The sequence below is a fragment of the Neodiprion fabricii genome, chromosome 3 (assembly GCF_021155785.1).
Source record: "Neodiprion fabricii isolate iyNeoFabr1 chromosome 3, iyNeoFabr1.1, whole genome shotgun sequence".
Taxonomy (NCBI): domain Eukaryota; kingdom Metazoa; phylum Arthropoda; class Insecta; order Hymenoptera; family Diprionidae; genus Neodiprion; species Neodiprion fabricii.
This window is the reverse complement of record NC_060241.1, coordinates 33,614,731-33,633,013: the sequence shown is the minus strand read 5'-3', so window position 1 is coordinate 33,633,013 and position 18,283 is coordinate 33,614,731. Positions and strand designations below refer to the sequence as shown.

General features: G+C 41.3%; 1 protein-coding gene across 6 annotated transcripts in view; it reads right to left on the bottom strand.

Moving 5' to 3' along the window:
- LOC124179044 overlaps positions 1–18,283 on the bottom strand; it is a 122,798-nt gene that overhangs the window by 51,163 nt on the left and 53,352 nt on the right. For 5 of the 6 annotated variants that reach the window (XM_046563020.1, XM_046563021.1, XM_046563022.1 and 2 more), the window contains 2 exons: positions 12,116–12,678; positions 7,507–7,797 (listed from right to left, as the gene is read on the bottom strand). In XM_046563020.1, the coding sequence (XP_046418976.1) occupies positions 7,507–7,797; positions 12,116–12,678 (854 nt within the window). The remainder of the gene's footprint in view (positions 1–7,506; positions 7,798–12,115; positions 12,679–18,283) is intronic. The other variant, XM_046563026.1, reaches the window with a different exon arrangement.

Genomic DNA, 18,283 nt, shown 5'->3' with positions numbered 1-18,283 from the left:
CCTCATCCCATACGCTACGAGAGTTACCTATGGGACCTAATCAACAGGCCGTACTACAGCGTGCGGTAATCAAATACCGTGAAAAAATGACGAGGTTACCTTCAAAGGATCACGCTGGTTGTCTTGCCAATAAAACGTACAGCAATGAAAAGTAATTATAGCTGAGGCGATTCTTCGAAGTGGACGATAGTCATTCGATACGGTCCGAGAACGAGATCCATTGGTACCCGAGTGACTGCAGCTTTGGCCTCACTACCAACGAGTCGATTTCACTTGTACCTCGATTCACACCGACAGAGCTTGCAACGTTAATTACCGAAGATACATTGTGACTCGGTGATCGGTAGCACCTTGTAAATACCCAGACGGCACGCGTTTCTGCGAATGAAGAGAAAGGACGCGGGGGATTCGGTATCATACGACGAGCAGTGTCTGAGAAAAGGTGCACGATGAGAATGGCAGCAAACACAGTTGGTAAAAACGATCCCCTAAGGCTGTTGAGTGGGAGAAGATAGTCGAGAGACGAGGAAAGGCGAGACGAGGCTTGAGAGTTTCGGATAGGAAAACGTTCTCAATGTTTACACTGACTTCGACTGTAGAGTTTAAAATAAACATCTGCTAATTGGCAATTACGGATCAGAGCCAAGTTTATAACAGGCGCTTGCACTTAGCAGATATTCATTATTCGAAAGCAAGACTCTCGACTGCCTTCTCCGTGCCCTCGAGCAGGGCGGATTACTTTAACGTCGTTCCTGGTCCGCCTGGGGTGCAGGCTCTTCTGGTAGATATACACACACGGAGCGGTACCGAACCTCGACGAACATGTGACTCGAACTGCAGAGCCGCCTGTGTAACACACAATTCCGAAGGATGCAGAGATTGAGCCATCCACACACAATTACCACCCGGAGTGTTCCCGGATGTACGGGGATATTAAAACCGGGCTGCATTCGCTACGAGGGAGGAAAACATGGCGGCCAGGACGGCGGCAGCCGTTAGAAAGTGTAAGTTGAAACGGCCTTAAAGCCCGAATGCTCGAAAGCTCGAAAGCTTAAATCCCCGCGGCAGTGGCTAATTGGCGCGTTGTCGGAGAGTATTATTGAGTTCTATACTTCCATTTCCACTTCCACTTCCACTTCCATTCCGATGCTGGTTACACCGGAGGGTTCGCTCAGCGAGAGGCGAAGGACTCGAGGACCGGGGGTTGGTTGGATCGGCGAAAGCTTGCCCAACTACCAGCCGTACGTGTACGTGTATCGGTGGCTTAGCTTTTTGCCAAAGTGTCGGAGCCTGATGTAGGCGGCTCTGTATACGTTGGCTTACGCGGCGTAGTTTCAGGGACTTACGTATGTAGATGATTCGGTGCATTTGTGTGCGAGATGCATGAGGAAGCTCGCGTGAGGGAGGCGGATAAAGAAGCTGAGCTTTTAGAGGGTCTCATTAAACGCTAATTAGAAGGAGCTAATTAGTCGTCGGCGAGCGTCGGCTAACGCGGTATGGGATGGATACGACGAGGGTTGCTTTTCGAAATCCGAATTTCAAGTTCGCCTTCATTCCGCCGGTTGGATTGAACGAACGATGAATCGCCGGACTAAGGTTGACCGGCTTCGAAACTTGCAAGCATTTTCAAACTCCCCTGTAAAACTGGTTCGTTTTTTTTTTTTTTTTTTTCTTACCACATTTATAAATACACGATGAAATGAAACTTTGTACATCGAGAATGACACACGACATTATTTTCTATCCTTCTATCTTTTTCAGGTAATATCTTAACAATTTCGAGCTTTGATCTCACCGTCCTAGCCGTACGTTTCTTCAATCGTCCTGTGAAATTTACAGAACTAACAAAGTGAATTGATCTCGGCGGTAATAATTCTCCATACCGAAGAGGGATGTAAGAAGAAACCGTTGTCATTCTGTTCATTTGCATCCTAAGAAAATAATCTCGTCGAAACCACGATCGAAGAGAGAAAGGACGAAAAATACTGTAAAACGCCCATCTGATTTTACTCCTCGATATGGTTTTTCGCGTGTACGTAGGACCCATATTTAGCATACAGAAGCGCTTCGAAGCGTGTCGTCATGACGACGGATCTCCCGAACTCGGATCGTTATTCAATATATAACATCCCCAGGACCGACTTGTACTAAACGACCCTTTTTTCCCCGGAGGCGTTTCTCTCTTCCGTCTTTCATTCAACCTTCCAAAGTTTTCTTTCACATCGCGCGGAAAGAAGTAAGAAATAAGAACAAAAAAAAAAAAAAAGAAAAAAGAAGGATAGGAGAAAAAGACCACTCGACGAAGGAAAGAAGAGGAAGGAGAAAAATACAGACAATCAAGGTATACGGTCGTCCAATTTCAGTTAATTGGACTAAACTGGGACAAGACACTTAGGGTTTGATTTCGCATTGAATTTCCACATTCGATCCGTTATTCTTTGACAAAATATTGAAGTTTTTTCATTGTATCAATTAAACTATTTAAAACGATCGCAGTTTTCGATACTGGAATTTTTCATAGTTTTCATATCGAACCTGTCTGTTCGGTTCACTAAATTTTTTTGAGTACAACGAGTTCCTGACGTCGCTTTACTGTTGTACCAAAATGAAATCGTCGTTATAATTACAAGTAGACACGACGCAACTAACCGTGTCGGTAAAGAATAGTTGAAAAAAACACGCGAAATTTTCTGATCAAGTTACAGCTGGGAAAATCCATTAACATTTTTCGCCCAAAACAATGTCTCTCGTTTGCAACGATACGGTAAACGCGTACATAAAACCGAATAAGAAGAAACGCGACGCGGCGTTTGAAAATTCATTCGCTGTACAGCGAAAACGGTAAGATCCTAAAAACGCACGAACATCGTCCGTGCCAACAACAACCGCAAAGACATAGCGGAATGATGAATAGATGGAGTTGTCGAGGAATACCGAGTACACAATGAATTTACAGGATATCTAGCCTGGTACTAGGTACCTACGTCTAGGATATCCGAAGGATAAAAAAAGGAAAGACGAAAGGAGGAAGGAAGGAGGTGGTACCTACCGGTTAAGGGAATTGGTTTCCTTTCTCAGTCGGCCATAAATCACTCGGCACCGTATAGACGCCGGGCAATGTACTGATTAGCGAGACCTGTACCTCTGCCTACGTACACAACAATCCTCCGATGCACAAGAGCCGAGGCTTGCATACCGATACGTCTATAACCTTACATACCCAGGTCCTATAGTTGTCGGCAATATCGTTTTTGCTTTTGACTAAGGTCGGCGCGGCGGCAGAGGGCGCGGAGGTCTAGGAGGGCCGGCTGGCCAAGGTACGGGCTTGGTATCTGCGTAGGTAGGTAGGTGGGTAGGTACCCAATTTCACGCACAGTCAAGTGGAATATAATCAGGTTTGGCTAATCGCGTAATTCCATCGGCAAGTTGTGCTCGGTGGACTAGCGACTAGATCAACCTCACGCACCAAGGCGTTCGATATTCAAATTTCAAATTCCGAACAATAAGCTTGACTTTGGGTAGATATGCACTGTTGAAATCGCACCGAAACGTCGATTTTTGTCGTTTATCAAGGTGACGCGGACTTCTTGAAGGGATTTTTTCACCATTTTTTTATTTATTTATTTTTTTTTTTTTTTTTCTCCCACCCTCTGTCTTTTGATTTTTTGTGTTCCTTGTTCAAGGAAACGTCTCATTACACCGGTTTACCGCTTTCCTGAGATATGGTCTACAGGTTCGAGTGAGCGAAACATGATGTATATTAGTTGCCTCTCGTATACCTGCAGGCAACTGGGCGGGCGAACATTCATTGTCGTGTATAGGGTAGAGAGCAGAAACCTCCAAATTTGTCATTTCGGGATAAACCGACAACGTCGGGTTCTCTCTTCGGAAACTTCCAATTACCCTTGTAACTTACGAACCCCGTGTATGAGGAAAGGAAATATAATAAAACAACGCTGTCGTGTGTCTTTACTCTTCGTATCAGATCTATTACGATTATTGAAAGTTTCACTCAATTACAAGTACAAGAAATCAGCCTGCTGAAAAGATATTCCCGCATGAATTTCTTTCGAAAAAAAAAAAAAAAAATAACCTGACCGACCTGCAAATAGATTAGCCATAGAAAAACTCTCACCCCATTTCCGCATGCCAATGCACCATAAGATCTCCAAGATTAGATTAGACCGAAGATAATTTCCTACAGCAATTTCGAGTAACGGGAAGAAAATTGAAATACCGTACTCGCATAGTCTGCATGTAACAGCTACACGTACAGCAGGTTGGTACACAGGCAAGGAAGAAAATAGAAATAAACGTTGAATAAAGACGATAGAAGGAAAAGGAAGAAAAAAAGAAAAAACAACACCACCCACCCACGACACACGCACAAACACAAAAGAAGGAACAAGGTGAGAAAAACCCCGAGTCTTTGAAGTGCTTCGCACACTGCGACGCTAAAATAACGCCGATGTGCACAGGTAGGTTGAACGTAGTATCGTCGTAGTATCTGATGTATATATCGCGCATACCGCATACGAACGGAACGTACGTACACCTAGGACGGGAATGTCGCGATCCACGAAAGGGCGATGGGGTGGATGGGGTGGGTGGGGTGGATGGGGTGGATGTGGGGGTGAGGGGGACTTAAGCTTAAGGTTAATTTATTCATTGGATGCACCCGTGGTTCACTCGTGGCCGAGCATAGCTCTCGACGTGCCTATTCCAACCTATACGGCAAGCAAGCATCCCCGGATACCGGGGTACCGAGTCTAGCCACCGTCTGGTAAAACTATACGATCCGAATCCCTGCCTGCCTGCCTGCCTGCCTGCCAGGCCATCCACCTATCTATGTAACGTACCGAGATAGACGTTATAGAAAGCGCATACAGTTCCCGTCGTCCCGAGGGATTACGGAGCTTACCCGTAGCTGGCTGTCCAACCCTATACAACGAACGTCACCATAACCGCGTCACATATCCTGCTGCAAGGCTCGTCGCATAAAGGTGCGGCATTCGCGTTTAAGGATATTGTGTTTATCCGTCGGTCGTAGAGTCGAGGGAAATATTGGCGAATAGGGAAAGAGAGAAGTTGTAAAACGACGGATTAGAAGTTGAAGCTGACGTTCGTTTCAACGTCTGCCCGTGGAAATTAAGAAAGATTGAAATTTAACGTCACCAATTTTTTCCTTTCATTTTATTCGTGCAAAATTTTTAATCGTTGATTTCTTATTTTCTTTTATTCTTAGGAGAAGACGCCGTATCGCGACTTGAGGATTTTCCGAGATACGGTCAACTGTGATAACGAAGCAAAACAAAATTCTGCTGTACACACTCGACTCCTCAAAAGTCGTTTCAAGATACTAAAATTGCAAAGTTTTTTCAAATCAATTTTTGATAATACGTTCGTGTTTCTCAATGCACTTTTCATTTACTCGTCATAAGCAGCTAAGAAAATAGTTCTCCGTACGAAAACATTAGCGTACATAATTAACACAATCACGAACAAAATTACAGCTATCACCAAGAATACATCAAACTATAAACTTAACAAGATAAATTTTAGCTTTTAGAAAAAATTGTACAATAATCTAATTGTTCTAAATTGTATAAAGAATCGTGCTGTGTCGATAAAAATTCACGAATAAAAATATGCTTTCAATTAAATTCGACTCAATTAACCTCAGCCACAGCTTTCGAACTTCTGTTTTACCGCATTTCTTTGACGTCTTACAAGAAGAAAGGTATCCCAGGTCGATCTCTCCGATTTACTGATACTTCTATTCGTTAATAAGTCACTTCAGCCTTGCTTTCGTTCAAACAAATCATGCCAATAACAAAATCACCCCATTGGTTGTCCACCTTTGGGGGTCGTTTTCACCCCCTTAAAGAGTTTAATGGCAAATAAAAAAAAAAAAAAAAATGATACGTACCACTCAGTTTTCAGTCTACCGGAACGTATTACAAAAGAAATCCAATCGAAGAAATCGACCTGTAATACCTTCCACGTTACTCAGGGGAATGAGTCTTTTTTCTTCCTACCGTACTCTACGTCCGTTTGCGAACGAACGAACATCGGACGCCTTGTATGCACGAACACACCGTACACGGGGGTTTAAGCCACAGGGATTTCCGAACCGGATTCGAAAGTGAGCCTTGGGGGATGGATGCGGGTGTGCATCACTTGCCGAGTATCACGGTCACAGGGGACATCGGAAGGTGGATGGAAAGATACGCGACATAGGAAATATTTTCCCATGCAATGTAAATCCCGATTGCCTATGGGGTGAGGGGGCCTTACGAGATATTTTAATCAGAGGATGGACACGGGGGGGGGGGGGGGGGGGAGTGAAAATACGGTTTCGCTTCCGGTTCCGGTTACCAGAAGCATATAAACGTACACCTGTAGGTAGACCCTTGCCGATTCCGCAGCTCTATCGATGGTGTCGGTAACACGGTTCGATTTCAATTCTCATCAATAGTTTATGCGGATAAAACTTTCGGCGAATATAGATACGTGGGGAAAAAGGATTCCAATAACAAGGCTGCGCGGGTTATAAAGGACACCGGTTTATTCGGCAAATAGAGAAATCTCAACGATCGCGTAGAATATTATTCCAAAGAGGATATCGCGTCTGGTAGAGTTTTGTAGACGAAATTAGTCGAATCGTACACCTGGTCGCACTTTTTCTTCACCCGAGAGCTCCTGAAATTCCTTCAAAGTCCGCCAAGTCGCAGGAATTATAATCGCGTTCGTGCGCAAGGAACTAACGGTAAGAAAATTTTTAAAACATTTAAGGGGGGACAAAGAAAATGCAAAAGTGTATAATTTATAATCTATCCTCGTCGATTTTTTACACAACTATTCGTTAAAATTATTCTGTACCGTCCGAATCAATCAATGGATTCTAACCGAGCACAGTTGTAAACTCTATAGTTTTCCCAAATTCGAAAAGTTTTCACCATTTGAAAGATTAAACTAGCGTGACTACAGGTTTTTCGGATTACACTTTGAACCGAACGATGAAATAAATGTCGTTTTGCCGTTCCCGTACTACACGGATATCCCATGAAATAAAAATTTTCTTCAAAGTTTACATTACAATATTCAGTTATTTCCCCAAATTTCGATCAGCCGTTATTATTAATTTATACAACGCGCATACGGTTTTCGCATCTCTCTTACTACCGGAAAGCGCTATTTTTCGTATTCTGCCAAAAAAAAAAAAAAAAAAAAAAACAACTTACAAACCATAGTATTGTTACGCAAAGTATCGTTTGCGCCAATGCGGAGACCAAAGTCTCAACCCTTTCGTCTATTTGTAATATTCGATGAATACTTTTGCAAACTTGCGCAAACGAGATCTCAAAAATGTATGTATGTACATATATATATATATATATATCAAAGCTCAAGAGGTATTGACCGATCGGAACGAGTTCTTCGACGAGCAATGATGGAATAAAAATTTCAAAAAAAAAAAAAAGAAAGAAAAAAAGAAAAACTTACGTGCCGCATTTTCTCGAAATCGAGACAAGGCCGTGGCACATCTTCGTGAGGTGGCCGATGACGTTTCCTGGGACTGCAGGCGCTGAGGGCGTCCGTATCGGCGTTGAGGTAATTGATGAGGGGATGAGGCCTCGGCCGTGATCTGGGACGAGATGTCCGAGGCTCCTCCATCAATGCGTGAAACAATTTCTGCGGTGGGGAAAGGGATCGACCGGGTTTGCACGCGTCGACCGGAGGCGACGTGCAGAATTGAACCGGCTGCGACATTGAATTTTTCAGAAGACTCTGCACCTGCGAAACAGAACGCCATTCGCGTTTAGAGAGAGAACTGATTTCATACTGGACCTTAAATTGCACGCCTACCGTTCACGTCGAAAGTCAGCCTCTGAGCTTCGACAACTTTGCGCGAATCTCCTCGCCGTAGGTTATTATACCTCTGTACCTCTACCTATATTCCTATACCTAAAGTCTAAACCTAGACGAGAACGTGACGTAAGTCGTAAGCCTTTGCCGCTTACCGTTTCGACCGAGCAAGTCGCTTAACAGGCGTAAGTACCCGTGCGGTAAGTGACCCGGTGTATAAGGAGAGACTTGTGCCGAGAGACTGTTACTTCTCTGCCAGGGTGGCCAAAAATTTTTTGGGGAAAAAATTCCATGACATTTCCAAGTTATTCAGAACCTAAAACCTAGTTTTTCCGGACGTTTTCCCAGTTCCAGTGAGTCACTAAAACCTAAATCGTTCGGCTTGTTAATTCTGTGTTCGATTCAAATTAAATTCGAATTGAAGAAAAATGTAATGTACAACAAAGTCAATTTAAGTCGGTCTGTTTTCGCAACAAAAAAAAAAAATGATTTCTAATTCCCAAGAAATAAAATTGAACTTATCAGTTTTTTCACAAGCAAATTAAAACTCCCCCGACAATTCCAGATTTTCCATTACCCCTTTTAAATACTTTGACATTTCCAAGTTTTTCAGATTTTCCATGCGTCTGGCCACCCTGTCCGTTACCGGGGAACCAGCTAATGTCGACCGAAGTTTATCGAACCATGTTTCGCAAGGTTCGAAGTAAGAGACTTGTATTAAAATCTCCGGGTGTACAACTTTTAGTAATCCGAATCATTTATGATTCTTATAACCACAAGGATCGCGACCTTTTTCGCAAACGGAATATGCTTCTCGAAATATTGATGCTCGAGGTCTTGTACTTTGTTGAAAAACCAAAAATGAACTTGAGCTGAGCTTTCGACGAATTAGCGCGTGAAAAATGTTCGCCATTACATGGTTCGATAAATTTCGTTCAATGACTCGCGTCGTATCGTCGAGAGTAAAGTCCAAACTTCACAAAAGTGTGAAGCGCGAGTGAACCGAACCCTCGATACGATATACTTATGCATAAGTATACGAAACTAAAAATTCAACGTAACTTTAGCGATGATGGAGTAATAAAACTGGTATAATATATACGTATATATACACATACACGATATGTAGGTACCTTCGAACTTTCTGCATAAGATATGGAACGAACGGAGAAATGGAATGAGTGGCAACACCTATAACTGCGAATTCCACGGACATTTATTGCCAAAGAATTGTACGAAATTACCCCGAGTAGAACGTCAACTGCGTACAACGATGATCGTGTATTATGAAAAATTGTACCTGATATTATCCCGGAGCGCATACCGTCGGACAATGAAAGCTCCAGTTGTCAACAGAGATTCAGCATCAGCGTGGATACGCGGCTGTAACGAATAGTCGGAACAGCCGACATTCCAGGTTCAATTTTTCACAATTCACGTTTGACCGTTATACGCGACGCAGTAACTCCGAAAGAATTTTTGCAATAAATGTCAGAGTTGTAGAAGAAGGCAGCAAGCAGCAGCTGAGTGCAGATCGTCTCTTTCCGTGACGCTTTTTCGCGTTCCAAATTTTATGTACAATGTACAGAGTCGAGGAAAGTTTCAATCGAGTGCTGCGTGTAATATTTACATATACGTGTACATAATATACGTTTCTCTCTACCTCTCTTGTTTATTACATACACGTGCTGCGTTACAACGAAAATTTGTACAGATTTGTACTTTCCGACCTCAAAGTTTGATAAAAGCATGTAAGACATTGATATTAGTATATTTCCAAAATGAAATTGAAACAAGCAAAGAAAGAAGAGAAGAGAAGAGAGAAAAAATAAAGGATAGACAGGTTAGTTTAAATTTGCTTTACACAGTAACAGCACAATCATCCGAAAGTTGTTTCATTTACAAAGTTCCCTGAAATTGATTTGCCAACACCTCGCAGCAGCGCGGTAAACGCTCAAAGCTGAAAGAGAAATTGAAGCGGTCTCTCCTTCCAAGCTTCCGTTCGCTAATCGTTTTGTAACGACGATACGTCTTGCAGACGTCGTCTCAACGTAGGTAACGCAAGCTCGTTTCACCGTCTCTACGTAACATATACCCTAGAAATCCGGGACGTCGATGGCGCTGCAGCGAAAAGCTGGGTTTGATTTCGAATCGAAAAACAGTCGGAACTGAACGTCGCTCTGCAGCTCCGTGAAATTTTTTACACGACATTTCTATACAACCTCACGGATAAGAAGTGCAGCACGGCGGAAGATGGAAAATGGAAATTAAGTTAAAAGCGTTCGTCCATTATCCGCGAGCGCGACTTCGGTGTGTGTGTGTGTATATATATAATATACGTATGTATTGGATCGCTGCATAGTTTTTAGTGCCAAGTGCGGTAAGCTTCTTTTTTCGAAAAACCCATTTTCTTTTGAAGAGAAATGGAAATCGGTCATTACCTAGCATCGAATCGCGTGCACTTAGCTATATACATATTTATTCCAGACACGCGCGACGTCAACTTTATTACACACTTTTTCCTCTAAATTCCTAAACTTTCACGATTTTCCATATTATGCACGTGTAAAACTGACTCGACAAATCTTTATCTACATTATATAGAGAGTAACAACTAATATTTCATTATTAATTATTTATTTTCTTCGTTATGTAAAAAAAGAAGGAAAATAATCCCAAAGGTTTGAATCAATATTCACGCAACGCGAACGATACGGAACAAGAGTCTTCAACTTTTGAAAAACTCCGTGTAGTACTTTATCTCTCTCTCTCTCACACACACACACAAACTACCACAAAAACGGGTCGCGGGTAATCGAGAATTTATGGTAGTTGAAATTAAAAAATTTCTAATTAACAATGATGATAACACCAAGCCGTGAAAAAAGAAGCAGAAGATGGAGGAGAAAAAAAACAACAAGTAATATTGTCAGACTTTAAGCTCAACCACAACATATTATTATATAGGTATATGTACAACATTGTTTCCATCTGGTGCGAAACGTAATTGAAGCTGAACAACGCGAAGCGACGACGCAACGATCCCAATTTTCTTTTCGTTATAAATCCATCTAACCGCCAACGACACCGTGATATTACATTTTGATTGTAAAGAATGTGAAAATCATCCAACTTTACAAAGAAACCATCGAACAAACGCTTGTGTTAAATTAATCACATGATAATATGTTGAATTATACGGTTGAGAATGTTGAAAAATAATGAGGTTGAAATTCGTAACGTTATTGTAACGAATACATAATATGAAGAAAAAAATATCGTTACTTCGGAACTTCATTATTATCTGAAGTTCGGTATTAATTATAATAAAAGGAAATACATGCTGATTCATCCTTAGCAGCAATAACAGCTTAGATTCGTCCAAGGGAGTTATTTCGAAATTGAAGAATAGTGATTTTCTTCTCGGATCTTTCGTTGCGTCAACGTTGCTAACTTAAATCTCGTATCAAAGAGGTTGGTTCGCCAAAAATCAATACTTTACCAACTTTACTACGAGATAGTCGTAGATCGTGCCTACCTACCATCGCAAACTACTAATTTCAATTTGCAAATACAAAAATAAGAACTACTGGAATCGTAGACGAAAGCTAAGAGATCGATGCTTTGTATAAAATCGTTTCAAAATTTTTACAAATCTATTAAAATCGTTCAATTTCATTTAAACAAGAGGTTCATTTTATTCAGAAGAATATCTTCCACAAAGTCACTGAAACGAATCGTCATTTTTTCAAGTAGTGTTTTCAACGATGCCATTCGTCGATCATAATCAATATCCATGCGATGTTGTAAAATACCGTACAATATACACATACATCAGAAATTGTTTCAGCGTGTATAAAATATGTAAAAAATTGTTTTCAGAATTAATTAAACCACCGTAGAATGAAATCGAACGAAACCCGATAAATTTCGATGTCCGACGATCAAACAAATCTCCGTGTATAAAATTCAACAATTAAACAAATTCGTAAAGCACACCCGATACGTGCGGTTAACCTAAGATCTAACCCCACCAAAACGCGTGTACAGATTAAAATAATTGGCACCATCTGACCGAATAGTATCAAAATAAAATCATCGCTCGTTGTTGCGTTTGTTTTACTTCCGACCCAGCCGAGACGTGGTCTTAAATAAACGATCGATTCCTCCTCTATCCGTCACCGAGCCTCCTCGAGCGTCATCGAAACCAGGCAACGATAAGTTATAAAAATTGTTGTTAAATTACCTCTTCGTCGCTGGATCCCCATCCGACAAATTCCCTGCCCGTTATGCTGTTCGGGGCAGAGAAAATGGCATCACCGATTTCCGTCAGGGTCTGAGAACGATGAATCTGCAGCTGACTCTGCAAGGAAGGACTCCAGCCGTGATTCGACTCGCAACTGACCTGGGACCATTTCCTCTTCTCGGGTACGGTAACAGGCCTGCACAAGTGACTCGCCGGTGTTCTGGGCCTGTTTATCACCTCGAGTTCCTCCTCGGAGCTGTGCTGATCGTTGTAGTTTAGGAGGAGTAGGAGATTCGCTCTCCTCGATTGCCCGTTGCCCGTTCCCCCGTTTCTCGACGGCTGATTACTCTGCTTAGGTTGCGGACGCTGCTGATGCCGAAGCTGGTCTAGGCTCTGGGCCTGGGCTAAAACGGCGCCCGTGAAACAGTCGCCGTTTACCCGTTCGTCGACCTTATCTCGGGACGCGAAACAGGGCCGAAATCCAACCGGACACGGCGCCCCGAGGTCGCTGTCGGATGGCACAGCGCTGTCGGGTGGTCCAGGACTCTCCATACCCTCCATAACTGCAACAACAAATTCAACCGCACCTTGGATTATACGATTCTCCGAGGGTCGGGATATTCGCTCAATGAAGTCGTCGTAAGTATAAGAGGTCAGTCTCGCGTCGCGATGACTTTTTTCTTTTTTCTTTTTCTCTCGTCGTAGTGAAATTCATTTTCAAAATTTCTTATTTTTTTTTTACCGAAAAACGAGGAAGTTGCAAAGTAATACGGACAATTTTTTTCTTCGTTTTTTACGGTAAATCTCGCTGATACGGCCGCGATATATCAATTTTCCTGCGTTCCAAGAGAAAACAAATAAAGAGATTATCAAAACGTACACTTGTCGCTACCAAATCATTGGAATCGTTGGAGTGAAACGTTTTCAGCAGTTGTCATTTCGTTGGCATTCTATCGTCTTGTACAATCTTGTCAATCGATTTCAATTCAGATACGTGATAACTTGGACAGCGTTCTAGGTGATTTTCAGACATGACGGGTGATTCTATCCACTCCAGAAATCACAGAAAAATGCCTAGAATACTCGGTAATCGTTGGAAATCAACGGTGACATTAGAAATCCACGATAATCGTTCGATATCAAAATATTAACGAATTGAAATCATTTGCTTGATTTTCCTGTGAATAATCTCGGCGATCCCGGTTTTCGCAAATTCGCTAAAATATTGCTTCAAGTCTTCGTGAATATTATAACAACGGAACAACGATGCAGCAGCTTTTCTCACGTATCGTATACTACGTCGTATAGTGTTACGAGTGACCGAAATCAAAGTGCATAAATAAAAGACGAGCAACCGACGGTTATCTCGACGGTAGGAATATTAACTTAATTCACAGTCACTTGAACATCAATTCATTCCGCACCTCAAGCATACCTGTACATTATTTCGTATCCTCGATCCGTTAAACGATCAAACTAATCTAGACTTAATTGAGATTGATAAAGTGCCGAAGTTGCCTGGCAAGGTGGCAATTAAAACGACATTTTTTAAACCAGTATAGTATAACCGTTTAATGCGTATAAGACAAGGTTTACCGATACCGGACAGCTTCATTTATGTATCTTCTCCCGCGTATCTCTGTAATTCATCTTATTCGCGAGATGTTAATTAATTAGATAAAAAATACTCTGCACAAATTTCCGAGACGATTTTTATATCTCGAATCGTTCGTAAATTTGGCATTTAATCGTGCGAATAAATTGCACGCGCTATGTTCAAAGTTCGTTATTCAATTTCTAACAACAATTCCAGTTAATCCAGACACATGAGATCATTTTCCGAAGATCCGTATCAAACGCAAACATATGACTTTCGTCGAACGATTCGGTGAAAAGGTACAAAGAAAAATGCCCAACATCGACGAGTTGTTTTCCACCGTTTCGATACCCACGAAAGGTTGCGTTGTGTGTGTATAAAGAAGGTATACGGTGGGGAGAAGGAGGAGGAGGAGGAGGAGGAGGAGGAGGAGGAGGAGGAGGAGGAGGAGGAGGAGGAGGACGAGGAGGAGGTCAAATCGAGAGCTCGGGAAAAGCTATTGACTCGCTAAAGCGATAATCAATGGAGGCAATTCACCGTGGCGAGAAGAGAAGAGAAGAGAAGAGAAGAGAAGAGGAGAGAAGAGAAGAGAGTCTCATTCCCACGTACGACTGCAGTACTGCAGATGGGCAACTCCCTTTTGTCCTATGGAATTCCCAGAATGCACTTGTACCGCTCCGAGAAAAGCAATGCTTTCTGCACAATTTTACCATTTCGCTCAGCTCTTGAACAGAGAAAATCGACTCGTTACCGAACAGTTTCCACCACTTCTGCTTTTAACTTTAATTTCGCATCGTCCCGCGACGCTCCATATTATTCTATACACCGCGGTAAGATCCCCGAGTTCACGGTATTAACGTTGTGAGAGAAAACCGCGAAGAAGGCGAATAAGAAACGTACTGAGAATAGTTGCTTCTAGGCACACTGTACGATGTACGGATGGTATATACTGAGAAATATACAGTCGAGGTTATCAATCGATGTTGCACAATTGCCTGACGTGAAAGAAAACGGCAAAAAAATCACGACGATAACTGATAATTTTTCATCGTTTATCGTATTAAAACGAGTTTTCGATTAATTTCACGTTTACAAAACAAAAACTCAAACTCGACTGACACGACAGCGCTATAGTCGCATGACGATATATTTTCAGTTTAATCACAAACAATTAAATAATAAAAACACAAGTTTGCAGGAATTATTCCGAGATAATCTCTGTCTGCAATATTGCCAGTCGAGTAGAAGCGAGACTAGAGAGGTATCAAATTGCAGGTACATGGAACGAGAAGTGAAGAAGAGATGTTTTCAGGATAACCATCATTGCCCCGCACATCGGTAACGGAGAGCCTGCCGGCTGGCTTTATCGTAATGGCTGCGTTTACGTGGAAGGAAGGAAAAAAGGAATGAAGGGCGGTGGGTCTGCTCGGTGTATATCCCTCGAGTTGTTAGCAAGGCACGCTGTAAATGGTCCTTATTACCGGGGCACCACCACCGTTGCAGCACGTAACAGCACCGCGGAGTGCATCGGAAGCAGAAGGCTTGCGGGAAGTACAAAGGAGTGAAAAACCAGAGACAAAAAAGTATACGCATACGTTAGGGGGGGGCAAAATAGAAAGGGATTGTTTTCTTTTTTTTATTAAACGCGCATAAAAATTTCGGTAGTGCATTTCAAGTGGTACATGTATCTCATCCAGATATGAGCTCTTAGTACTTATATTTAGAGGTGCCTGGTTTGTTTTTTGTTTTTTTTTCATTTTCCATTTGAACAACACGCGAAGAAAATTGGAAAATTTTGATTCTTTTTTTTTTTTTTTTTTTTATTTTTTTGCGCGTGCACCTAAATGACTCGATTTATAAACTATCTAAACACGGATTTGTACAGGAAATTTGACGATCTATTTAAAAAAAATGTACAGAAATAAAATTTTCCTATCTCTAACAGATTACGGGATATTCGCCTATAAGTATTGAGTCGTATACGAATATCTCTTAATCGGTTGGAGTTAGGAAAATTCTATCTCGGTACTTTTTTTATAAAGCGTGAAATTGCCCACAAGAATCTGTATTCGGATAGTTTATAAGTCAAACCACTTACGAGATACGAAAAATTGGAAAATTTTACAATTTTTCTTTACGCGTTATTTAATTGTAAATAATGGAAAAAACAAAATAGGCACCTCTAAATATCAATAATTAAGAGATCATATTTGGATGAGACATAGTATTTGAGGTGCTGTACCTAAAATTTAATGCGAGTTTGAAAACAAAACAAAATTTTTATTTTATTTTGGTACACCTTAATATGTATACGAGTGACTGAAAAGTAGAAGAATAAAAAATCCATCCTCAGTAATGCTGCGGCCGGTCCACCGAGTAGAGGAGAGGAGAGGAGAGGAGAGAGGAGAGAGGAGAGTCCCACCGAATCCAGACGATTCTCGTGAGTAATTCCGGTAGTTAGTACCTCTGCATACCAGGATTAAAACGGCGGTTCACTTTGTCTTATGCGTCATTTCACGTCCTCGAGAACTAATTATTGTCACCGCGACGTTCCGCAGAATCGTTACGTACAGACAAAGTCCTCGTCTCGAGGGTTGGTAACTGCTGAATTGATTCTCCTCAGCTTTGATAAATAACGGGTTAGCACGAAACCCCTTTCGGGTTGGCTGAATGCGATTCCGATATATACCAAATTGCACGGAATTCAGAAGAACAAACAGACATACGAGAAGTAACAAATACTTGAAACTGAGATGAAAATTGTAGTGAAGCGAGAAATATTTACACTCGGTAAACAATCCCCGTTATACTCCATTTCAGTTTCTTTCATTCTCTGTGGACACTGTGCAAGGAAAAATAGCTAGTTGAATCTACGTTGTTTCACCAGAGTGAGAAAAGACCCGAGTTACGTTACATATTCTCTCAATATCCACGCAATTTTTATTTATATTCGTCGGAAAAATTGATTCTGGTACATGTTAGTACATGTAGCTGAACATCGGAGTAAGCAAATCAAAATTTGTTATTCTACAAAGCACTGGTTAATTTTTTTTAAATTCTTTTACGTAAAACTTTTTATATATATAATAGTAATAATTATTATAATAATACATTTTGTTGTGCCACTGGAACAAGTTTCTTATCCACATTGATCGCTATATATACTAACGTAATAAAAATGTAGTTGATGAGAGAGCTGATGTGAAAATTTTATAGCATATTTATGTTGTCAAAAAAAAAAAAAAAAATGTACCGAGTTACTGAGTTTTTCATCTGGATTTATGTTTTTCAAAGAGGAAATTACGCCCACCCTGTTTTCCGCACACGAGATGAAATACGGATTCCAGGAACAAATCGCGTTCCAAAAAGCTCGCAATCAGTGAACGCCGTCAGAGTGGCATTGACTCGTTAATTATAGAATTTTGAAAATACAATTCTACAACGTAATAAAAACGTGTCGAACAAACTTTTGCTTGTCATTATTACTTTTGAAGTCATTTCACCATCCCAGACAGGGACAGTTTAGACAGACTGACACAAAATCTACGTACCCAAGTAAAGTGCACGATACGGTACAATCGTGAAAACGATCGATGCATTCGCCACGGTGGTGCAGGTGGTATTACAAGCCAGCCGGCCATTTGCGGATATGTTACATAAATAAAATATACCTACAATAATACGACAAGAAAGCTTGAAAAAGTTTTTCGATTGCTTCGTCCCAACGGTTCTACAACCGCGCAGATGCGAACTTGGAGGTATACAGGGGCGAAGTTGCGATTCTGAATTTGAAAAGTTCCGAAAGCGCCAAATTTCGAAGTTGTTTGGTGTCAAAACTTGAAGCGAAGAAATCAAACTTTGACGAAACGTCAAAGTTCCGAAAGTGCAAAAATGAGAAAATTTCAAAATCTGAACCATCGAAATTCCGAACGTTCGAAGATTTTCAATTCTGTCAATTTCTGGCTTTGGTGAAATTGCAGCTCTTTGATGTTTCTTCGTTTTGGATTTTCCATACTTTTACGTTCGGAATCCTCGTCGTTGTAATTTTCGGTTTTCCTGATTTTTCACACCCATTCTCGTCGAGTAAACTACGCTGTGATTATATTTTAATTTCCGTAATTCCACGCGCATCGTAACTTGAATTATCGGAATCTTGCATTTCGGAACTTTGAGCCGTCGGGTTTCCGACCATTCGAAGCTTCGTTGTTTCGTAATAGTTAGATTCCATAACTTCAAGTTTCGTCGCCAAACAATTCGGAATTAGGCGCTTTCGAAACTTTTCTAATTCAAAACTTCAACCACCCCGCTCCGGTAAACATTTATCCGTACATGCATACATCCGAATGATAACACAGTACACGTTATATCTGTAGAGAGAAGTATTTTTCATCAAAACTATAACTTGTAATTAGTAAACACTGCACCGGGTGTTCACCGTTGGTATTTATCGGAAAGCTCAGTGATGCCACGGACGACGACAACGACGACGGCGAACCGGATCGAAACTTTGTAATTATAGTTTCTCAATTGGTCGAACGATGAGTTACGGTTGATACGAACGTTGTACCAAC